The sequence below is a fragment of the Bos javanicus genome, chromosome 22 (genome assembly GCF_032452875.1).
Source record: "Bos javanicus breed banteng chromosome 22, ARS-OSU_banteng_1.0, whole genome shotgun sequence".
NCBI lineage: Eukaryota > Metazoa > Chordata > Mammalia > Artiodactyla > Bovidae > Bos > Bos javanicus.
Genome location: NC_083889.1, coordinates 29,880,598 through 29,905,337, shown reverse-complemented (window position 1 = coordinate 29,905,337; position 24,740 = coordinate 29,880,598). Strand labels below are relative to the sequence as shown.

The window sequence follows — 24,740 nt, the reverse complement described above, 5'->3', positions numbered from 1 at the left end:
CAGAACTGACCTGTACAGCTGTACCCTTGGTCTTGGGTAAATGTCAGGGTTGTGCTGGACTCAGATCCAAGATTTCTGGAAGGCCTTCTTGGCCCATTCACCACTCTGCTGGGCTCTCGTGGTGCGCGGTGTATACCTCCCTGCATCCTGGTGCATCCCGAGGCTCCCGACTCCCCTGCTGGTCTCACCTCCTCCCACTCCCTGCTCAGGCCTGAGATCCGGCCAGTCCAAGTCACTGGCAGTGCTCTGAACAGATCAAACTGGGTCACACCAACTTGCTTTCCGTGCATTGTTTCTTGTGTCCAAAGTCCTTACTCCCTCTTTCCCCAACTCAACTGCTGTTAAGTTTTCAAACATATAGGGTGAGCTTTCAGACATAAAGGGTGAACTAACCTCCATATAGCCAAAGCTATGGTTTATTCCAGTAGTTATGTACGGATGTGAGAGCTGAACAATAAAAAAGGCTGAGGGATGAAGAATTGATGCCTTCGAACTGTGGTGCTGGAGAAGACTCTTGAGAGTCCCTTGGACTGCAAGGAGATCAAACCAGTCAATCCTAAAGGAAATTAGTCCTGAATATTCATTGGAAGGACTGATGCTGAAACTGAAACTCCAATACTTTGGCCACCTGATGCAAAGAGCCAACTCACTGGAAAAGACCCTGATAGTGGGGAAAGTGGAAGGTAGGAGGAGAAAGGGACAACAGAGGAAAAGATGGTTGGATGGCATCACCAACTAGATGGACATGACTGTGAGCAAGATCCATGAGATAGTAAAGGACAGAGAACCTGGCATGCTGCAGTTCATGGGGTCACAGAGTTCGACATGACTTCATGACTGAACAACAACAACCTCTATATAGAGAGAGATGTTGTCCCCATGCAGGTCCTAAAAGATTTTTAAGTCTCCAAACACAGTCATTAGATCTGAGTGCCACAGTGGACTGAGTAGCAGGCTTCCTGGCTTCCTGGCATTTCAAGCTGTCTGTGACTTCAGGCGGGTGAAATTATAAAATGTGGCAGACCTAATATACCATTTTTCAATCCCCTGGTAGATGTGTCCCTCTGTGTGACCTTCCACGACCACTGAACTTCAAGACTTTCTCTGGGAGGGGTAAAGGAAGTAATGGGAAACTGTCTCTACCCATTAATATTCTAGACCCATAACAATACTTTTTGCATAGTTTATTCTCAATAGCTGTTTCTGGAGTAAAAAGAATTAAAAGCAAATTTGATCTAAGTCCAAGGAGTTCTTTATGCTTTTTCTTCAACTTGGACAAGACTTTTGGGGTCTAATTCATCCCAAGAACAGAGCCCTCTTGCCCTTCCTTTTCCTTCCTTTTGGTATATTTTTGCTGGGGATGTGATGCTTGGAGCCATAGCAGCATTCTTTCAACCATGAGAAGAGATACTGTCAACATGGTGAAAAGAGCAGACCTGAAAGATAAAAAGAGCAGATATCTAATTTAACATTGTTGAGCTACTTACCCAAAGAAGCAACCTCATATCTCTAGATTTTAGATTTTTGGTCTTCAAAAAAATGCTGCTATTGCTTCAGGCACTAATATTCTGAAAGCCTGTCATCTGAAGCAACAATTAACTTCAACAATACTTAAAACAACTCTATCCTCTCCACTCCCTTGACAGATATGCCTGATATCCTGGAATTGTATTCACAAATTTTAAAAAATTAGACTCATTTATTCACATTTCCAATTATCAGATCATTCAGCCTGTTGTTAGCTGTTAGATTAATCTGGCTCTGGAAAAAATAATAAACTAGATTAGACTATCTCTTAGGTTGAAATAAATCTGGAAGATTTTTTTAAATACCTATTACAAGACTGGTTCTATTTAATTGCATTTTATAAAAACTGTTACCATGATCAGTATATTTTTAAGCTTTTGATATGATAAATTTAGTAGTAGCAATCTGGAAAGCCACCTGAATGAATCCATCTAATCCATAGGTATTACAAGCCTCTAAGAAGCTGGTTTCTGTTTTGGGCAATACAGGGAAACATGGAGATAAGAAAAGTCCAATTTTCTTGCTGATGAGGTAGCAAGCTAACTGGAGAAACCTGGCAAATGTGCCTCAAACCATAAATCAAGGCAGAACATAATTTATACCAGAAGAGAGATCTAGTTAAAAAGCTTGGGATAACAAGACCTCATAGCCAATTGCCCAGAAAGGGCCCTAAGGCAGTCTATCTCTGGTTGCTCAATGAGGGAAGTGGGGGAAAAAAATCATAAGATGGAAAAAAATTTGTCAATTTTGAATCTTCTCCAACTTTCTGAATCCCATATTCTCCTCACTCTGGGGTCCATTTTCAAAATAAATTTCTCTAAGGGAAATAAAACCACATGAATTCTCTCTTCATAGTTTTCCATTCCACTTCTATGTGAATGCTCAAGGGCCAGTAAGGGATGTGGTTGTTGTAATGGAGCAAGTTTGTTGCATAAAATTTTTTTGCAGGGAGAGTCAGCAGATTAGATTAAAAATATCAGACCTGAATAGAAACCAAACAGGTAGCTCTCAAGAAGACCACTCCTCTCCCCTCCCAAAGGAAGGGGGCATAGCAGCTCCCACTACACAAAAGGGTATTTTTGTGCTTTTGCTCAAGGGAAAAGGAGAAGAAAAGTCTTAGTATATTCAGTTCACCCTGTTATACTGGTTGCAGGCATTTAAGATAAATAAACAGCTTTCAATTTATATCTGAAAGCCTGAAGACTCCAAGTCACTTCAAATTATACAGAGAAAACATACACAAATGTTTGAAGTTGCAATGTCAAGGCAGAAACGCAATTCTCTTATTTCTCAGTAACGTTAAGGAGACAGGTAAATTAAAGCTATTACCACTTGGCTTCTAGGGGGAATAATTTAGTCATTCATAAATTAAGTTTTAAGTGGCTAACCTACTCTAGGTGGAAAACATGTAAACTGAGAGGAGACAATATATTTAAAAACATCACCCAATACATTAGCTGGGTTATGCCAGTCTGTGTTGCTCTCTAGGGTGGAAATCTTAACTTTCTGCCTGGATGTGCTATCTGAGAAGCACACGCTGTTTTCCAGTTTGAACCTGTGTTGGAACCTGAAGGGTGCAATAAATGGTTTCATTTTCTTGAAGATACACAGATGTGCTGTAATTTTGAAAGGCTTTGAAAAATTGCTAAAGTGGCAACACGGACTTAATACATGCCTTATTAAAATATTTTATAGAGATCATAAAATTTAAAATACATGAGGAGATGAAATTTTCCTTGCCTTTTTCATTTAACAAGTTTATTTTTTCCTTTTATCCCCCCATGTATTTTCCCCCTATACTTCCTGAATCCTGACCAATTTGCAATGCTCTTAGTAGAAGGGAAAAAAGGAAGAACAAATAGGAAAGAAACCTTGTCACGGGTATTCATTCCAAAGAGTGGCGTACTGAACAGTTTAACTGTACATTGTGTAATGCTTTTAACCCACAGTCACAATCCATTTCATTTGCATATCTAGCTTGAGGAATTATGGGATACCAGAGCTATTTCTAGAACATGATTTGCATAATTGTTCTAATCCTTTATGAGCAGGGTGACATGTGGTCTAACAAAAGATTTTTTTTTTAATTTGTAAGTTACTTTATAAGTTTTATAATGACATTAAACACTTTTAGATATACATTTAATACCTGCCTCTATTGAAAGGAACACAATTATACAAAGGCATGATTAGTCTTCTGCTAGAGGCATAAGACTTTACTTTCTACTAGTAGGAGGAACAGCTTTGTTCACTCAAAGTTTGTCATTTTAAGTTTGTTTTTTTTTTTTCTAGCACCTCTTGGTGAGATTTAAATTCGTTTAAATGTTATATGAGAATGTACTGTTGTAATGAGCCTCAGTGACTCTCCCTGTCTCCCAAATTTCGTAATTCATGGGTAGATGGCATATTTGAGTTTGAAACAGAGGCAGCAAGAATTACACATTCTCTTAGCGTGTGGAATGTGAATGCTCTTGTGACCAAAGAATGTGAGTTTATCCATTTCTGATTTGAAGATTCTTGTTCCATTTGGTTTTCAGATTCTCATTATGATATTTTTTTCAGGACTGAGATAAAGATGAAAACTCCACTTTGGATGTTTGAACTCTGACCACTCTCCAGCCTCACACTCTACATTCTATTTTCCCCCACCCCTGGGCTAGCCAGCCCCAGTGGGGAGGAATTTTCACCCAGCCCTGCCTCTCTTGGTCACAGTAAAAACTAAAACCAACCAAACTGCCTTGCTGTTGCCACTCTGGCCTGACTCACATCTTCTCTGTTCTCTCCAGGCAATACCATGATGTGGGTCATCAATCTTGTCACGTCCTCCCAGTGTGTGTGGCAGCATCGGCTCCAAGCTCCAAACCAATTTGCGGGGCAGGGCAACCACTGCACAAGAACGCAGAAACCAAGTGTTTAGGATCACAGAATTAAGTTTTAACTGTAAGCAAATGCTGCTCTTTTGAAAAGGATGACTCCATTTGTATTGATTAAGGTAGCAGTGGAAGCGTTTTAGCAGAGTCCCTGAATTAGAATGGCTGAACCGCTTCTCTGGGCTGCTGGGTGACTTTCTCAAGAGGTTGCTCTGCGACCTGCTGGTGGGTTAGCCCTGCCTTCACTCTCTGGTTCCAAAGCAGCCAGATTCAATGCTGCATCTCCCTGATGGAGTGCAATTTACTTTTAAGCCCATAAGGCAGATCATTTCTGCCCACATTCCATTGCTAAGAACTCAGTCATATGGTCATATGTGGCAAGGGCTGCTGGTAAAAGCAGTGTCTAGATGTCATATTGAGTGGCCCAGCTAAAACCTCTTGGGGAAGAGGCAAGGGTAGAGAGAAAAAGGAGGGAGGTGGGGAGAGAGAGGGAAGAGAGAAAAGAAAAAGAGAATTTGAGAATGAATGAATTGTGGGAGACAATTAAAGTCTACCAGCCATGACTTCCATTCAGGGATTTTCCCCCTCTCTAACTGAATCCAGGAAAATTAATGAGAGTATTAACATCAGTTGTCTGAAAGACTAATGATTGTAGACAACATTTAACTTCCCAGAACCCAGTGATGACACACAGTTAGCAAATATTTTTCTCAAAATTTTTTACTTTGAGCAGCAAATATTTTCTTTTAAAAATTTATACAAGAATAAATATTTATTCATATACCCATGTCCTGGGTCTGAACATGTTTTATTCTTCCATTTCAAACTCCAACTTGGGATTTCAAAAATATGTCTTAAGTGGAAATGTTTAGGAGGAAAGGTCGATCAGTGAAAGGACCGTGGCAATATCTAAGCAGAGAGCCACCTTAAAGAAAAAGCATTGATGTTACTGCTGACACGCAAGGCTGTGGCCATCTTATCCCAGCATGGGCCCTATGGAGAAGGGGCCAAACTGATTTGCTTCAAGACAAGACAGGAGAGGTGACAGTTTGAGGGTGCGGTAGGCTGTGGGTAGAGCGGAAGTGATACTGGCGTTGAGTTGCTGCTGTTGATCGCACACTAGATGATGGAGATGTGGGCCTTCCTTAAACAATTTTGCTTAATTTTGTTGATGTTTAAGAAATTCCATAATAAAAAGTGATTGTTTTGCTTGTTTGCTTTGAAGAATGAACCACATACACTCATGTCAACTTCAGCCTTGTCCATAGGGACAGACCTGTGACAGACCTGTTCCAAGTTGCACTGAGAAAACTCCACTTGTGAAACTTCTCAAAGGCTATTCAGACCTACCTTTAATAAAACACAATTTTCTCCAATACGCCCTATACAGTTTTTGAGAGTTTCTGCTTGCTAAGTCACTTCAGTTGTGTCCGACTCTTTGCAATCCTATGGACTATAGCTCCGCCAGGCTCCTCTGTCTATGGGATTCTCCGGCAAGAATACTGGAGTGGGTTGTCATGCCCCGCCCCAGGGGTTCTTCCTGATCCAGGTGGGTTCTTTACCAATAGTGCTACCTGGGAAGCACTGAGTTTCTGCTACAAAAATATTTTTCATAAATTATTTCTCTCAAAAAGATGAGAAAAAAGTGGATTCCAACAATGTGGAAGTTTGTGCACTCTGAACATGTGAAATGTTACATCTCAAATTATCTTACCTGAGCCCTTCCCCTCAAGCTTTAAAGAGTGACTTAATATAAAAATGTCTTCCTTGAAACACAGTAAAATGAAGAGCTGACCTAAAACTGGTATTTCTTTAAACAGTATACACACTGTTTAAGTGTACGAAATGTTTACCTCTCCATGACTTTGAATGCAAAATGATAGGCTTTTTCTTTTTAATTTTTAGAATACCAATTTTGTAAAACCCCACTGGGAGGCTTAACTTTTTTTTTTTTTTAATACTGTCATTTCAAATTTTGTACAGTACTGAAACAAAACCTTATACAAGCAGATACAAAATATCTTCAGGATAAACCAATGGTTCTCACAGGTAGACAATCTACCCTGGCCCCTAACCCCTGGGGACATTTGCTGATATCCAGAGACACTTTTGGGTGTCACAACTCAGGGGAACTACCATCAGCTAGTAGGACAGGAACCAGGGGTGCCTCTAAACATTCCATAATGCGCTGGACAGCTCCACAACAAAAACTCAACTGACCCAGAAAGTCAGAAGTGTCAAGGTTGAGAAACTCTGGGTTACAGTAAGAAAATGCCTGGAACTATTCTTCTCAGTCGCAGCTCCAAGGATCAGGCCGTGGTTTTGCCTGGCTGGCACGATTCACACTTCGTTAAGGATGAAAATCCCCTGTGGACGCAAAGATGCATGCTCTTTATGTATACAATACAGGTAAACCAGTGCATTCTATCATCAGAAATCATGCTCGTACCATGATTTTTCACGTTCTTGCTTTCAATCTTTTGTGATATACCTATGTTTGATTGATATGCTTACCAGAGTGAGCGATTAGTTACAGTTTGCTGCAATACTGGACTTTCTAAAGCATTGTGATGATTTAGGGGCCCAGTAAAATAGAATCCTGGGATGTATGGGCAAGTGGACAGGTAGACGGGAGTGTCTGCTTGGAGGTTCAAAAGCTGAGTCACCTGGGAGGGTGCATTTAAAGAGTAAGAGAGAGAAGCTGGGGCCCCACACCCCACCACAGTGTCCGCAGGAAAGCCAAGGGACCAGCTAGGCTGGACCCAGGCCTGCTTCCCTAATCTTATTCTAAGGAACTTTGAATTGACTCCTCCAACGATCTATGTAACTGACACTAAAGTGCTCCAGGGGGACCCTTCTGCAAACTTCCCTCTAGAAGTAGTATATGGGAGGGGTGGACAGGAAAAAGAAAATGCATTCGTTTATGTCTGGAGATCATAACTACTCTTGAGGGTTGCAAGAAAAGACAAAGACAAAAGCTACATGTGTGGCTTCTAATTAGACAGGCATCTCATAAAGCAGCATTAGTGAAGCAGTAGCTTTTCTACAGAAACATATTCCTTTATGCTTTGTCAGTGGCCCTCAGCCATGGGTGCACCTTAGAAGGAAATGAGTACCTTTAAAAACATAATCCTAACATCCAGACCTCATTCCAATTTTAGACATGTCAAATTGGAATCTCCAAATGGTGGATGGTAGATGATGGAAAATGAGAATGGTGCCTTAAGAACAGTACACTAATTAGCGCCTCTAACCTGGGGAAATGTATACTCTGAAAGTGGTGGGGGGGACATAGGGGAAAATACACTTTAAGAGTTATGCTGTTAAAGATTATTATCTTGCTGCTGCTGCTGCTGCTGCTAAGTCACTTTAGTTGTGTCCGACTCTGTGCAACCCCATGGATGGCAGCCCACCAGGCTCCCCTGTCCCTGGGATTCTCCAGGCAAGAACACTGGAGTGGGTTGCCATTTCCTTCTCCAATGCAGGAAAGTGAAAAGTGAAAGTGAAGTTGCTCAGTTGTGTCCGATTCCCAGTGACCCCGTGGACTGCAGCCCACCAGGCTCCTCCGTCCATGGGATTTTCCAGGCAAGAGTACTGGAGTGGGATTCCATTGCCTTCTCTGGATTATCATCTTGGGGACACGTTAAAAAAATACTAGAACAAAAGCAATTCTTTTTAATGCAAAGGGAGTACTGAGGATTAACAAATCAGAAGGGACCAAAGGATGAAAAAAAGATTAATTCTAAGGATATTACCTGAAATACATGCAATAGGTTGAAACAGAAAGATCATAAAAGGTTGCTAGTCAATTTTAGACAGTAACCTTCATTGCATAGCAAAAACATCCTGCTTTTAACCTGAAAATGGCCCCCAACTTTATAATCTTCTAAAAAATGAAGTAAGAAGAGAGCCAGGCTGAGATTTCTGATGTTAGAACCAAGGAAGAATAAAGTTTATGTGTTTCATCTATCACTAGTTTGGGTTGCTAAAGTTCCCACAAAAGGCTACACTGAATGCTGGAAAGGAAGATGTCTTCAGTTAGATGAGAGGATTTGTAGGGGAACACTTCTGGCACAAACGTTTCTACAGTTAGACATGTGTACCCCAATGTTCATTGCAGCATTGTTTACAATAGCCAGGACATGGAAGCAACCTAGATGTCCATCGGCAGACGAATGGATAAGAAAGCTGTGGTACATATACACAATGGAATATTACTCAGCCATTAAAAAGAATACATTTGAATCAGTTCTAATGAGGTGGATGAAACTGGAGCCTATTATAGAGAGTGAAGTAAATCAGAACAAAAACACCAATACAGTATAATAACACATATACATGGAATTTAGAAAGATGGTAACAATGACCCCATATGCAAGACAGCAAAAGAGACACAGATGTATAGAACAGTCTTTGGACTCTGTGGGAGAGGGAGAGGGTGGGATGATTTGAGAGAATAGCATTGAAACATGTACATTATCATATGTGAAACAGATTGCCAATCCAGGTTCAATCCATGAGACAAGGTGCTCAGAGCTGGTGCACTGGGATGACCCTGAGGGATGGGATGGGGAGGGAGGTGGGAGGGGGGTTCAGGATGGGGAACACATGTACACCCATGGCTGATTCATGTCAATGTGTGGCAAAACCCACTACAATATTGCAAAGTAATTAGCCTCCAATTAAAATAAAATTTTTAAAAAGTGCTGCTCTTAAGAAAAAGGCTGAACTGTTTCCACGAAAGTCAATGGATTTCTTTGCCAAGAAATCCAAAGATCCACTTGAGTTTGGTCAGTAGCTTCTGCCATAAAATCTATTTCTACCTTAGAAAGAATGGAATCCACTCACAAAATTTATATCAGACTAGATTGTTGACTTAGGTTTTCTTGCATAAATTCTCACTTTGCCTTACTTTTAGAAATTCTGGCCTATGAAGTTCCAACTTCCATGAGAGCTTGTCCTAGGGACTGGAAGAAACAGCACCACCATACCATCTTTACAGCGCAAAGCTTTGAGTGCTTTGCACACAATTATTTTAAAAACTGTCCAGGAAACACGACCACAAGCTTTTTACAACAACTGTTTGATAAGTGCTGGTAACAAGTTAAAAAGTAATAACCAAATAGAAGAGCACACTCCTCAATAAAAATAATAACCAACGAGAGAGGTAACAAATGACAAAGCTCTGTTTTTCTTTGAATGGTAGTGCATCAGTAGGTACAGTTCTAAGTTTTGTACACCCAATTCACATAATATTCTCTTGGCTGTGTATACGCAGTCTAAGTTTTTAGGTATTGATTTAAAATATCAAGTTGATATATAAAAGCAAACTTTTATAAAAGCTACATGTCTTTTAACCTGGGGGAAAACAGATGATTGACCCAATCAAGTTTTCACCACTTATTAAAAGGATGTGTTGAACATTATGTGAAAACAGCACTGAGCAAAATTGAGCAAAATTACCCATAATTCCACTTGAAGACTTTTTTCCCCTGGCAAACTCACCAAGGAATGTTTCTTGAACACAAACTAAACTGAACCAAAAATAATCCTTCTACGACCAAGTATGGTACTAAGTACAGCAAAATTCAATACACTTATAGCAAAACTTACCCCAGGGGAAAAGTTATATATAATATGCAACTGTAAGTCCTGGCTGAATAAATAACTATACAGTGAACAACTACTTTTTGTGGGTTAGTCGGTTGGCATGGCCACTTTAGTCAGTTAAACACATTTCAGAAGTTGTTTATTTGCAAATTTGAATCCATTTACAATACTTGCTGGGTTTTTTTCAAGGCATCGCCATAGGCCAGGACCTAGCACCCTGCCTAACCACTTATGGTCAGCACCCATTACTATTTGCTGAATCAAGACAGTGAAATGCCATGAGTCCATTTTGATTACAGTTATGCATGTCATAATTTTCCTTCATTCCCCCAAACCTCACCGATTTATACATTATTTTTGTACTACCATAAAACTCATGCAAACAGAACGTTCCTGTATGCAAAAGGAAAATGTACACTCTGTTAGGGCTATATTACCAACTCTGGAGTCTTTACCCATTTTTTTAATATGGGCTATATAGAAATCCGCTTGTAATAAAAACTGACAACTGTGACAAAAATAAGGATATAATATTAAAAATAAATCAAATGATATACAGTACTGTCATTCTGATACAGAATTTTTACACAGCAATAGTGGTACGTACAAATGACAGGGTGTCAGGCAATCCATTACAACAGACCTTTGGGTTACAGATAAAGTTTAAGTGACAACTTAATATTGATTCTAACATGGTAACTAGTGTTATGCCAGATTAAAATCAATACATCTTCCTCAAGTGACATTTTCTGGAACATCTCTAACTAGGAGACTTTTGTTTAAAAAAATCCTTATAAAAAGAAAAAGAAATAAATGTAGTATTGTACTGGAAATGTCTTTTTAAAAAAAAAAAAATCCCAAATCTATAAATCTAGACTAATTTGACTTCCCATTCTCTCTGTCCTTACACTGGTCAACCGTAGACCTGGCACCCACTTACATAAGCAGGTTCAAAGTTCAGGAGCAGCCCGTCTCTACTCCCTATAAGAGAAGTTTAGGGTATCTGGTTCAACTACACATTCTTTCCACTGTTTAAGTATCAGGCAAAAAAGCTTGATTCTCATCAGTGATTCTGCCAGCAAGCTCAAGGATATGGATCCTCACTTTAAAATGCTAGAGGGTCAGGGAGGGAAATGCCAAACAATAAAATGAGAGTCTTAAAACTCATTGGGGAATGAAGGAAAGAGACCCAAGTGGTGTGTGTGTGTGTATGTGTGTGTGTGGTGGGACAGGGCTGGGGGCAGGGTATGTTTAGGGGAAAAAAATTTCTGTAACAAAATAACATATTTGTATTCTCTGCACTTCTGCGAAAATGGGTGAGTTATTGGCATTTAAAAAAAAAAGCCAAATGAAAAAACAAACAGGGAAATGAGAACTGTTCCATAATGTCCTGCACTTTATGTTTCTATTCAAAATGTAAATCCCCTTTCAATCAAAAAAAAAAAAAAAGTGCAACATCATTTAAAAATCAAAGAGGGAAATGTGACTTAGAGAACTAAGGAAGCAATAGCATTTCTTTCTGGCATATTATCTGTTTGACACAATCACAGGTGAACAGGCTTTACAGACATTGTGTGGCTGTTCACATTTAAAGCGTCTCCTCTAAAGTGATTACTTCTGGGCTAAACATGTGTATCGGTTAAACGAAGTCCGTGAACAGGCCAAGCCAGGCAGGCATGGACACGTGTGATGCATTCTCCGCCCAAGAAATGGAACCTAAAATAAAAAAGAAAACCGAGTTAGAGCAGGAAATGTTAAAAAGGAAAAAACTGTTCTTAAGGAATTTCTTTGAATAGAAGTTAGTGTTTATTAAATATTAACTATTCCTCAAACAACAGCATCTATTTTCATGTATTATCCTTTCGTAGCCTTCCAACCACTCTGTGAAGATGGCAAACACTTTAATCACACCCATCTGATAGATGAGAGACAAAAGCACAGAGAGGTTAGGAACTTGCCTGAGGTCACATATCCAGAACTTGAAGCTTGGCTGGCAAGTGGACCTGAAGGACCAAGCATTTAAACAGCAAGCTACACTGTCTTTTACTTTTTCTCATATAATTCTTTTTTAGAGTGTCCTGCTACTGAAGCTCCTTGAAGAGAACATAATTTTTTGGGCACGACCACATGCGTACAATAAGCAAATAAAAATTCACTGATGATGAGAAATGTATAAATTCATACATTTGTGCAAAGATGTGAGCGAGTTCCCTGGCAGTCTAGTGGTTAAGATTTGGTGATTTCACTGCCATGGCCTGGGTTCAATCCCTGGTCAGGGAACTGAGATCCTGCAAGCCAACAAAATCAGGGAAAGAGGCAGCCCAATTTGCAGCAATGCAACAGAGCAAACCCCAGGCGGGAGAGCCAGCAGCAAAAGGCTGCTCTCACCCCAAACACAGTTTGGTTGCCGTTTCTAAGAACCTGCTTGAACCTGGGTGAAGCTTGAACCAAGCACAGTTCAACCAAACTGAACCAAGCACAGTTCGGTGCTTGAACTAAACCGAACTGAACCAAGCACATTTCGGTGAAGCTTGAGCCAAGCACAGTTCAACCGAACCGAACCAAGCACAGTTCAACCAAACTGAACCAAGCACAGTTCGGTGCTTGGGTGACTTCCTGAAGTTCAGTGCTTGGGTGACTTCACCTGAACTTGGGTGAAGCTTGAACCAAGCACAGTTCGAACCGAACTGAACCAAGCACAGTTCAGTGCTTGGGTGACTTCACCTGAACTTGGGTGAAGCTTGAACCAAGCACAGTTCAACCAAACCGAACCAAGCACAGTTCGGTTGCTGTTTCTAAGAACCTGCTTGAACCTGGGTGAAGCTAGGTTGAGGAGGGTCAACTAGCAACTGGTGTGGTCGTTCTCTGTGCCAGGGGCAAGTGAAGGACTCACAAAACATGTATGCTTTCTAGAGGCAAAGAGCAAAACCCACCCTTCTTCCCATAGGAATGGTGCCCCCTTGAGAATCTGCCTGCTTTGCAAGGGATAGGGAGAAAGTTTAACTGTAGGCCTGCAAGTGGTTGAGGATAATGAAATGAGATGGCAAATTACCCAATTGAGGGTCATGTGAGAGAGGACAGCTACTGCAATCTCATGCCTTCAGGGGATCCGTCCACAGTTGACACGCGGCACAGAAATGCATCCTTCCTGCCTCCCAGCTCAAATGCTTCCTTTGGTATCATGCTAGCGCATTTCCTATTCCACCAAAAGAGGCTGCCCCACACGAGTGATCTATCCGTACAAGAAAATCTTGAGATGCATCTTCCAGATGCCTTCGAAATCATTTCTTTCTGCATCAAACAAAAGGCTGAACAAAAGGCTGTCTGCAGACAGTGGCAGAACCATTCTAACCTTATTTTCAGGTTGAACTGATTGGATGGATCCAATTCTATGGGTGTTCAGCAATGGTCAAGGCTAATTATTCTGGGCATTATCTTTGGATGCTACCATGCTCATGTGCTCCTTACCTTTTTCTTTCTTCTTCTCTTCCTCTTTCTTCTTTCCTGCCTTCCATTTCCAAAATGGTTCTGGAAGGGCCAGGGAGATGGTTGAGATCAATAAATACCAAGGGAAGAGTAGGCAGGTGGGGGTGGTACGTGGTGAACAGGCAGGACCATCCCAGTTCCTCTGTCCTTTTGTGAGAGCATTACTTTTGAGGTTCAAAGGGCAGTGTCTCCATGGGGGCACATGGCCATCAGTCCCATGCAGACACGGGCTAGAATGGTTCTGTCACTGTGTGTGTCAAAGGGTCCATGGAAGGCTGGCTCATTTGTTGCCACTGAGAATATATCAGAGGAGGTGGGGGCAGCAGGAATGGCTTGGACAATTACAAGTGGATGGCATGAGACATAACAACTCATGACTTTGGCCTAGAGATTTTGAGAGATTCCTTTCGCTGAGCCCCAAACTACTGCATGAACCAGCGGTTCTCAGTCTGGGGTGATGCTGCCCCCAGGAGATGGCTGGCAATGTCCAGAGAGGCAGTTTTGTGTGTCACAGTGCAGGGAGGGGGCATCTGGTGGATAGAGGCCAAGGATGTTGCTAAACATCCTACAACTCAGGGGACCTTTCCCATGTCAGAGTTATCTGTTCTCAAATGTCCACAGTGCCGAGGCTGAGGAACAAACACAGGTGGCAAGGAACAGGAGCCTGGAAAGGGTGAGTGCTACCTGTAACAAGCATGTCAAACTGTTACACGTGGAGAACACCAATCAGGTGTCTCCTTTTCATTCGTTCAACAGACTCCAACTGCGTGTCACCAGCACATCAGGCCCTGTTTCAGGTACTGAGGATACAGCGATGAATCAAACAAGAAAGGTCTCCGCCCAGCAATGGAGGGTCATATCAACGACAGCTACTCAGTAAGACAGTTTCAGCTACTACGCATCCCAGGCTTCAGTCTGACGCTCTGTGCACCTCGACACTGTGGTCACCCTTGGGTCTGCCACGTGGGTTCTCAGCAGCAAAAGCAGCAGGAAAGAGAAATGACTCGCACCGGCAGCCTGCCGCAGGCCAGGCCACAGCAAGGCATGATGTCTGAGTGTCATGCTAAAGCTGGGTGCCAGATTTCTGTCTCCCTGTGACACAAGCTAAGTGGCTTCCTCTTGAGATGAAGCAACACAGCTGACCGAGGTCATCAAGCCACAAAAGGGACATGTCACAGTCAAACCCATCTCCATCTTCTTCCAAACACCACCAGGCCCAGATTCCAGGCCCTGAGAAGAAAAGGGAATCTTTTAGTTTTGAGTGCATTAACACTCAGCCTGGTACAAAGGACACACTCAAAAATATATGTGTCAAATGCTTGTCTTCTACCCCAATCCCACCCAATCCCAGGCTGTGACCTCCCTGAGGGGTAAAAAGGTGACCTTCTCAGCTCCTGCGGCTCCACCTTTGTCCTAAATTCCTCTGCCTGGCACTGATCAATGCCACCAAACTCAGAAACCAAAGGCTCTTGCTTATGCAGAGTCCCTCCAGGGTCTAGGAAGGGCCCTGGCAATGTGTTCTCAAGGTCATGTGTTTTTGTGAAACCTTCAAAAATGTCTATTATTCTTTTTCTTACCCAGGGCATCATGACCGTGTAAACATCAACCTACATTTGCTGCAACTCAATTTAACACAATGATTAAACTGGCAGGTCCCTTTATACCTGGGTGCCCTTTTCTTATTTTTATCCTTTTTCAAGATTCAGCCTGTGTTTCTCCCTCCCTCACCCGAGCTTTTCTACACTGGACAAGCCTGTAGCAGTTTTCTCCTCCATCTACGTGCTCTCAATCACACACACTACGATTTCTGACATGGTGAACACCCCATAGATACCTGCCAATTTCTTGTCTGGCCCATTCACTGCTATTTCTACATTCATGTATGGCAAGCCTAGTAGCTGTCTGACAGTCACACAAGCACAAGAAAGTGTGCACAGAAGATGCATCTTTAGATGTATTAATACAGCCAAGGAGCTAATCATTCAGTACCAACATGACGCTTTACTTTAGAATCAACTATGCACTCAAGCCAATGTTTCTAATACTGTAGATTTCCAATCAGCAAATTCTAGGAGTTACCAAGGCAGAACCTTCAGCACTCTTGAGAAGGCATGATGCCCAACACATCTGCAGCATTTTTAAAGAGAAAACAGCGCTGATATAAAACCAAAATATTATTTGTGCTCTCTCTCAAAACAGAGTCAACTGTGTTAAAGAAGGGAACACAATGGGATACTTGAAGAAAAGCTGAGTCACGTGACATAAAAAGCACTGGCCCAATAATTTTTTTCCTTAATAAAACCAGTTTTCTTACCACTTTATCAATAGAAGTATATAGTTCAAAAACATGCAAATGGTATGAGTGCATAAAATAAAAATGACAAGTCCCATACATCCACAGTTTCTGGTTTCAATAGCTCTGATGAGTGCCACTGTATGGTTTCTTTTAATTTTTTTTTTCTTTTGGTAATAGGCATATATTCTCATGGTTTCCCAGGTGGCACTACTGGTAAAGAATCTGCCTGCCAGTGCAGGAGATGTAAGAGGTGTGGGTTCAAGCCCTGGATGGGGAAGATCCCCTGGAGAAGGAAATGGTAACCCACTCCAGTGTTCTTGCCTAGAGAATCCCATGAATGAGGAAGATGGCAGGCTACAGTCATAATGTCGCAAAAAGTCAGACACGACTGAAGCAACTTGACACAGTACATATATTCTCAGAACCCTAAATATACAATTATTGATCTGTTCCCCTCCTGTGAGCATCATGTTAACCTGGGGCCTGTGCTGACTCAAGTGGATCCAACACAGACCTGGGCCTCCCACTGCACTGTGTCCCCAGAAAAAATAAAGAAAAAACAGGGAATGGTGGGCCAGCCTCCTTGGTTGTACGGAACTGGACTTGAGTTGGGGAACCTTGAGTCTCTGGGACTAGAGGGGCATAAAAGATATGCAAGAAATAAGAGTGGTAGTTTCTGCAGGTCAAAGGGCCCCCTGACACACACACATCCTGGCAATCATGTGTGGCAGCCACCAGCACCTGTGTGGATGACGGCAAAAGAAGTTGTGTGCTTGGGTAGCTGATGAGTTCCCTAGGAGGTGAAGATGCTGCATCTCCTGTGCTGTGTCTTGATAGGCCAAGTAAAAGACGCATTAGACAGTGGTGCGCACCCAGCGTGATTCCAGCCCCCTGCAACGCCTGGGGGGACATCTAGAGGCCATGTTGGAGGTCACCACTGGGATGGGGTGCTACGGCACCTAGCGGGTAGAGACTAGGGCCGCTAGTAAACACACTGCAATGCCCAGGGCCACCCCCACAACGAGGAGCCATCCAGTCTAAACTGTCAGAAGAGCCGGGCTCAGAAGTCCTCTTGTCAACTGGAAACCATGTTCTTCAGAAAAGGAGAATGGATTAGTCAAGTTTTAAAGTGCAGCTCAAAAACAAAAATAAAAAACCAAAGCAAGTGCTAAAAAAGTGTTAACATAAAAAACGGAGCAAAATTTAAAAATAAGATTAATTTTTTGAAGGAAATATAGATTAAATTTAATATTTTAATAAAATAATAAGCAATAAAAGTACTCATCACATAATTTTAAACTTCTAAAGCCCATGAGTAAATAGCATAGGATGGACATGACTAGTCTTTGTAAGCTCTGTTAATAAAAGTGTGGGTACCAATAGAAACTAGTGTTTCTTAAACTGGAGAAAGCAATAAACAGCAAAGTATTCCCAGTAGATACGTGATTTAATAATGCACTCTTAATTATTAAAAACGAGTTGTTAAAGAAAAATCAATACGTTACAACTACCATCTGCCTAAAAATGTGTTTAGAAAGCATGCATCCTATTCCTTTCAAGTAGACTTATATTTTATTCTATTTTTGAATGATCAAATGTGAAGTTAAAAACTTTACAAAATTGTAGCCTAGGAGTGTCTAAACTGTCTAACTGATACATCAGAAACAAAATAGTAAAATGAATTCAATAGTTTCTACCTATAGGTCTTAATTTCATTCATCAAATACTGTTCACTTTATCAAAATAAATATCGGTGGCTAATGTCTAAGCCAAACCAGAATAGAAAGTTTAAAATTAGAGCAGGTATAGTCCTCACCTATTCATAGTCTTGTGCTTCTAATACACCAGTCCCTGTGACCACAATCAGAGTTAATCTATTTTTTTTTAGAAGGCAAAAAGAAAGTGGAGGGGGGAAAGTAATGAACACATCACATTTAAAAGAACTTTTATACAGCATCCATCTATATTTTTACCATCTACTAATCAACTGTAAAACTTTAGAGTAGAGTCTCACCAGGACATATTTATTTTAAAATGGGTTGTTGTTTTTTTTAAGTTGTTTTGAATAGAGTATAGCTGAAAGATACTCTGGAAGAACTAGGTTTTCATCAGGATAAGTTAATTTCACTCAGAACAAGTAACAACTCTGGAACAAGAACTAGGTTATTGAAATGACCTATGAAAATGTATTTTCAAGACAGTAAAATAACCAATATGAACAGCTGTAATATTGAGGTCTAAAAACATGGTTCAAGTGGTTATCTGAATGAGGGTAAGTTCAGATCTGACGTTAACATCTCACTTTTTCAGTACTTTCCGTTCTTTTATCACTTAATTTTACTATGAAAACTATAATCTGTTATCATAGACTTTATTATCAACAGTGTGATTAAAAGCACAGCACAGAGATGCTCCTGGGTTTATGGCAGGAGAATGATTTTGTTTTCTTTCAAAACTGACTTCGCACTAAACCTGAACTAGAAACTATAGGAACCAGGAAAATAGAATCTGGTTCTCTTGTCAAAATATCTCAACATTTGGAAACCTCATCAGAACTACAAGATGAGACAGATTTCAACTCTGGACTATTCTGTGTCATCTCAGGGAACATCTTCCCTACACAAACCCATCTGGGTTAATTGCACTGAAAAAAAAGTTCAAATTAAACATGACCACAGCTTTCACTGAAGTAGATGCCAATGGAGTGACGGACAGAGCAAAATCCAGAGCCTGTTCTCTGACCTACCGCCTTGGGACCTCAGCCACATACTGAGCCCCTGGGAGGCTGAATGTTGTACAGAGGATGGGAGAAAACCAAACCTTACTTCACAGACTTGTATTAAATGAGAAACACATCCAGGACAATTAGTATCATATCGAGGATCTGGTACACCATGGCATACAAGTAGCAACTAGTACTGCTATTTGTACAAAAATAGTTACCCAGAATGTGTCATTCTTGACTTGTTTTAGCAAACCAGCTGGGGTAGAGGAGGTTATACTAACAATGTACAAAGACAACTAATTATGAAAGAACAGTGAATTAAGAGTCAACTTTTAAGCAACAGCGACTCCCATGGACAAAAGATGGCTCGTGTTGGATAAGGCTGATGAAAAAAACTGAGACCGATGCCAAAGGCGGCTGGGCAGGCTTCACCCTCCACCCCCACCCCCACCAAGGGGAATGGGGTTAGTGGTTTGGCACAGAGCCAGACAACTAACGGTTTTGAAACCTTTCCTGTCTCAAAATGGCCGGGAATAAAAGGTGCATATCATGCTTACAAACGACAGTACCGGCTCAAGCGGTCAAACCATGGTGAGGAATGGTACCAATGCAACAGGAAGTGTTTCTCAAGGAAACCACAGGAGAGCCCAAGGTCATCTTCAGATGGGTCTAAACAACCAGGGTTCCCACTACAGCACATTGAGCGAAACCCCAATTTTCTTATTTCATTCAGATAGAGTCAAAACCTTAGCTGTTATCTGTGACTGTGGAGTATGGGAAAGATATTTGGCTCCATTTCAGTTTTAAACCCTAAGCCACATGTGGGGAAAAGAAGAAGGCAGAAGGCAGAATTCAGTTTGCTTTGAGAACATTTAACCTGTTTTTAGAGGATGTGATGGGTAGAGAGAGAACACTGCAGAGGACTGAACTCACCTCCAACAAGCCCCAGGCCTGGGACACGTCCTCAAGCACACACACGCCGCTCCCCACCCACCCCTGCACCCTGGACCCCATGTAGCTGCTGGTAAGTGAGGATGTACTAACGGCACAAGAAGAGCAAGGCACCTGCAGCCTGGCACCCCTGGGGATTTGGCTGGAACCATACTGGGTTTCACACGCTTTGTATCTGAAGGACACGGATTCTCCAGGTTCCACAAACTTCTCTGCTCCCTCCTACCTGCCACGCACCCACTTCTGGAAGTCCTACACAGCTCTCTGGCCCCTGCAGACAGGAGGGTCTGCAACACCTGAGGACACAACCTCTGCAGCCCCATCCGATCCTGCCGTCACTCCTGCCACTTCCTGTCAATAACTTTCCAAAAATGGTGTTTAGGTCATTGTGATATGGAGCTGTTAGAGAGGAAAATAAATTGGAAAGGTAAACATCATGAATCTCCAGGGTTGTGAACATTGCATCCTGTGGAGAGAGTCAAAATGTAGGACTTTCAAGTTAAAATACAAGAGTGATTGCATCATGGATCATTTTCTACAAAACCCAAAGCACAAACTTATGTGCTTCTGCCTTTTCAGTAGGTCTGATTTCAGCAAAGAAGTATACACAGTATTTTATATATACACACACATATATGTATATAAATGGTAATATATATACATAAATGGTCTTTTAGGATATAAAATACATTCATATATCCAAAAGTAATATATATTCATATCCTAAAACTGTTAAGCAAAATTCGGTATTTCAAATTATTTTTATGAAATGTTTCTAATGCCATGAGAATGAAGATATGTAAATGATTAGTTAAATAAGGATGGTAAGAATACAGTTCTCTCAGATGGAAATGGAGAGGAGAATGGAAGAGGTTTTCCACTTCATCTTCTCTGATTTCCAATTTCTAGCACATTTCATGTCATAGAGGCCTTGCTTGGAGTTGAGTAACTGAAATGTAAGAAAACCAACAAGAACACATATATACTAACTTTACGAGTCATCGGATGGCAACTGTCTCCCACTTTGCCCATCGGTGTGCAAATCCGTATGCTCTTAACCCAGAGACTAACAGCACAGCACATGCCTCCACCACACTGGGGGTCCCTGTCGCAGGCCTGAAATGTGATAAGCAAACAGATAAAGATAATCAGAATGACTCAGGCTAAAATTAGCAGTAAAAAAAAAAAGCTCTTTTAATATCTCACAGCTATGATTTTAATAATCTTACATGTTTATAAAAACTGTAATCATTTATTTGAACATATTTACAATAAAATCTGATCAGAGATTTTCCCACTTGGTGAAAAAAAAAAGCCTAAATAATGGCCCACAGAGTATGAAAATTATAAACCCCAATACTTTTTAAAAAAATCAGCTCTCTTTTTCTAGTGCTTTATGGATGAAACAGCTTTGAACTTGAAGTTTATATTGGTCTTTTACCATACGTGGCCATTAGGAACTACATAAATTGAATCACAAGATTTTATAACTATTAACGGTAGAATAAAGTGGGCCCAATTTAAAAAAGAGATTTAAATGGTCTCTAAATCTATCATGAAATGCTCCAGATCCGTAAAGATACTGATGTAAATTTAAAAGTATAACTCATTTTCTCTTTCAAATATTTGCATTTTGGTTCATGAGATTTAACGTTTCTCACACCTCTGACTTGATTTTCACCATTTCCTTTTGAAAGAAAGAAATTTCATAGGCTGAGAATGGCCAGACCAAGACTTTTGCCTTATGTTACTCTTTTTTATTTAGGTGAGTAACCTGCAAAAAAGGAAATTATTGGCTTAGGGTATACATATGTGTACAATATAAGATTAATGAAACTATTCTGAGATCCATCAGATTTAGAAATGCAAGTGAAAGATGCAATTATCAACAGTGAATACTCAAGACACTTGTTCCTAATATAAAAATTGTAAATACATATAATCAAAGAATCAGCTATGGAGGAATTTCCTCACTTGACTAAACAGAAGTAAATAATGAAGTGTAAACTTATTTGCATAAAAGTAGATCCAAAGAACTATGGTTCTTTCCTAGAACCATCCATAAATAGGATGCTTTGTTTGAATGGTGTTCAGTAATCTGTTTTGTTAGTGTTAAGGTGAGAACATCCTATACTATATATGTAAGAAGCTAAGAAATCTATAATTTAGACAAATTTAAGCGCAGATTTAATGCAAATAACTAAGATACTTCTTCAGAGTTCTTAGTTTTGGAGAAGCTATAATTTCACAAAAGACAAATATATGGGGATACTCATTATTTTTTCATTAAAGTGATCAGCTATATTGTTTTATTTCCCCCATTAGAATTTTTTCTTGGGCTATTTAGTATTGGATAAAAACTGTAATTTTCATCTTGGGGTGTTTAGACATTTATAGGAAAATATACAAACAGTTCCATTTTTCCAGTTTTTATCTGAACATCAGAAATCACACATATGTAGCCATTACATTCCATAAATGAGATGTTCACTGTACGATCTTTTTCAATACAGTTTTAACAAATCTATGTGGACATATAAATCAATTCAAAAATAACCACATTACTACTCCCCAAAAAGTAAATATTTAAGATGGAGGTTTTAGGCAATATTTTATTTCAACAGATTCTTAAGACCAGGAATTCTGAAGCCCCACTAGCTCTTTTAATATGACAATCAAAATCCAGCCAAAATCTCTTAAATTTCAATCACTTGGATTTTAAACATCCTAGAGATGACATATCTAGATAAGTTACTAGGTTTTTCATTTGACTCCAGATGGTTCCTGTCATGGAAACATAACTATATTTATTTACTGCCATGCTGTTTTAGAGAAATTTTTAAAGATCCTTTTATTTTCTAGCACTGTTTTGCAACAAGAAAAACAACACATATAATCGCATATAGCCAGTTTAAATTTTAACAGATAAACATTCAATGTGATAAAATTTCACTTTGTAACAAAAAAGTTTCAGTTCTTGGAAATACTTATAAAGACTTGCATGGGTTTATATATTTTTAATTAGACAGCTGTTTCTTAATGCCCTTCATCTTTAACCCACTGCAAATCTATTCAACTGGTGTTGTCTTGTGAATGGAACAAAAAGATACTTATATTACAAAGGAATTTGGGGCTCAGAGGATTAGCAGAAATTTAAAGAGCCAGCAGGGGAAGATGAGGGAAAACCAATCAGATTTCAATTCTCATGTATTAGAAAGACTTGTAAAAACTTTTTTTCAACCACAGGGACTGACAAAGCTATTCAAATACATCTATATCTGTAAAAATCTCTACAAACTATACTAATAAATATCACAATACTTATTAAGTATCTCTTGGCCATAACCCAAATATCTATTGGTTGTAACCAAATACTGTTATAATACAAGGACTTTCAATGTGCTATAAGCATATGGAGACAATAGTGCTTAATTTTGTCAAGACAACGACAGTTCCCTTAAATTTAAATGGTATTTCATTATCTGTGTACTATCATTTCAAACATAAAACTTTTTTCTCTAAACCCTATTATGTGAACTTAGATATTTGAAATAATTTAATGGGGGTGTAAAATACTTTCAGACTTATTAGAGTTGAACAATCAGGAAATGGTAGCGATTCTGCATTGTTGGCATAAAGTAGACATTTTCATTTTGTGCTGTAAAGTTATCCTTCGGATCCACACAAAGAAAATTGTTGGTGGACCTAGGAGAGAACTGAACTAGTTCCTACTTCCACAAATGATGACATCTCTCTAAACTGAAACATCTACAGGATCACCTACTCCATAACTAAGCCAAAGCACTGTAGGTGCGTTTATCAGGAACAGGAAACGGAAAACTTTTACAAGGAGAAGCTCAGGACGTTTGGGGGGAAAAAATGAAAAACGCTGGAACTGAGAAGAAAGGACCCACGTTGCTTTTCAAAAGTGCACTTATGACCTTGAACCAAGTTATTTCAAAGGGATTTTGCAGAGAATGCTTTGGGGAGCAAACTCCTCAACCGCAGAATTAAGTCTCCCAGGATCTGGGGGTACTGGTCTTGCCCCTTTACATTTTAAAGCACTTAAATTTTAAGGACAGAGGCTGGAAAAGCTGGGGCAAAGTGCTCGAGAAAACTGCCAAAGGCAACTTCTTTCAACTTAAGAGGAAAAAAGACCAAACGCGAGGACAGAGGGGCAGGCGAGCGTGAGAAGGTGGTGGGGAGCGACCGTGGGCACTTCTTCCAGGGAGCGCCCGATGTCCTGGCCGCCCGCTGCTTAGGGATCAGGGCATCCTCCAAGTGCTCCAAGGGGCGAGTGGGGCAGGTGTCCCGGTCCGGGATAACCCTCCCGTGCCCCCACCTCCCGGTCGCTGTCCCCACGCCGTCTCCCCCTGGGTTCCCGCCCCCACGACCCGGCGGCACGAGGAGGGCGCGCATCCCGGGTGGACAGGTGCGCCGGGCCGCTTACCCCGGTGATGACCGCGGCGTCGCCGGCGGGAGGTGTGAGCAGCAGCGGAGGCAGCAGCAGTAGGAGCAGCAGGCGGGCGCAGCGCGGGCTTCTCATGGCGCCCTCGGGCCTGGGCGGCTGTTGGGGGGCCGTTGGGGACGCACGGGCTGGAGCGCAGAACGCAGAGCGCCGGGCGGGCCACTCACGCGATCCTGCCGGCGGTTATAAAGGCGAGCCCCGCCGTGACTCACGCAGCCGCCCGGCCGGCCGCACGCGCGGGGGGCATGGCGCGGGCACACCCCCGCGCCCACCCCCCTGCCCCGGCTCCGCTCGCGGCAGGGACTGCTCGCGTCCCTGCCGCGCACGTGTCGCCGTGGTCCCGGGCGCCCCCACTCGGGGCGCTACGCAGGCAGCGCCCCCCGCGCGGCGCCCGGCTCGCGGCCAGCCCCTTGGCTCGCGGCCAGCCACTTGCCTCGCGCCGCGGCTGCCTTCCGCACGCGCCCGCACGTCTTTTTTGGTCAGAGACACCCCCTCTGCTGTCCTGGTTTCCCCAGCTCCACGTACTCAGCGCTGCAAACTTGCAGCTCATTTGCTCTCCAGATGTCTAGGGAGTGCCTACTAAGGTGCTGGGCGCTGTGGACACACCGGGGGAGCAAGGGAGGAGCCAAAAGCCGCTCAATGTATTAATTTCTGTATGCCACCTACAGCCACTTGGTTTGTCCTTAGGGTCCAGTAACTGAACAGAAAAGACAGACATCAAACAAACAACCTGGAAACGTGGAAAACAAGGGGCAAAGAACAAAGGGAGGGCAAAATTACCCCTCATCCCACATCCCTGACGACACT

The 24,740-nt window shown here is 41.5% G+C and overlaps 1 protein-coding gene across 4 annotated transcripts; it reads right to left on the bottom strand.

The window, feature by feature from the left end:
• Positions 1-1,169: 1,169 nt before the first annotated feature.
• Positions 1,170-24,280, bottom strand: PROK2 (prokineticin 2). Of its 4 annotated transcripts, XR_009732615.1 has the most exons (7): positions 23,916-24,280; positions 20,456-20,581; positions 13,476-13,535; positions 11,577-11,723; positions 6,618-6,764; positions 4,294-4,413; positions 1,170-1,436 (listed from the first exon to the last, which is right to left on the bottom strand). XR_009732615.1 is itself a non-coding variant. In XM_061397393.1 (4 exons), the coding sequence occupies exons 1-4, from the start codon at positions 24,009-24,011 to the stop codon at positions 11,619-11,621; spliced, it is 387 nt and encodes a 128-aa protein (XP_061253377.1). In that variant the 5' UTR covers positions 24,012-24,278; the 3' UTR covers positions 10,130-11,618. The 4 variants fall into 4 exon arrangements, 2 of the variants coding, with proteins under 2 accessions (XP_061253377.1, XP_061253378.1); XR_009732616.1 differs by lacking the exon at positions 13,476-13,535 and having other exon boundaries at positions 23,916-24,267; XM_061397393.1 differs by lacking the exons at positions 1,170-1,436; positions 4,294-4,413; positions 6,618-6,764 and having other exon boundaries at positions 10,130-11,723; positions 23,916-24,278.
• Between the last annotated feature and the right edge of the window lie 460 nt (positions 24,281-24,740).

Coding starts and splice junctions, on each gene's coding strand:
- PROK2 (XM_061397393.1), bottom strand. CDS start 24,011: ATGAGAAGCCCGCGCTGCGCCCGCCTGCTGCTCCTACTGCTGCTGCCT. Junction 20,582..23,915: donor ACGCCGCGGTCATCACCGGG/GTAAGCGGCCCG, acceptor ATCACATTTCAG/GCCTGCGACAGGGACCCCCA. Junction 13,536..20,455: donor GCCATCCGATGACTCGTAAA/GTTAGTATATAT, acceptor TGGCCCTTCCAG/AACCATTTTGGAAATGGAAG.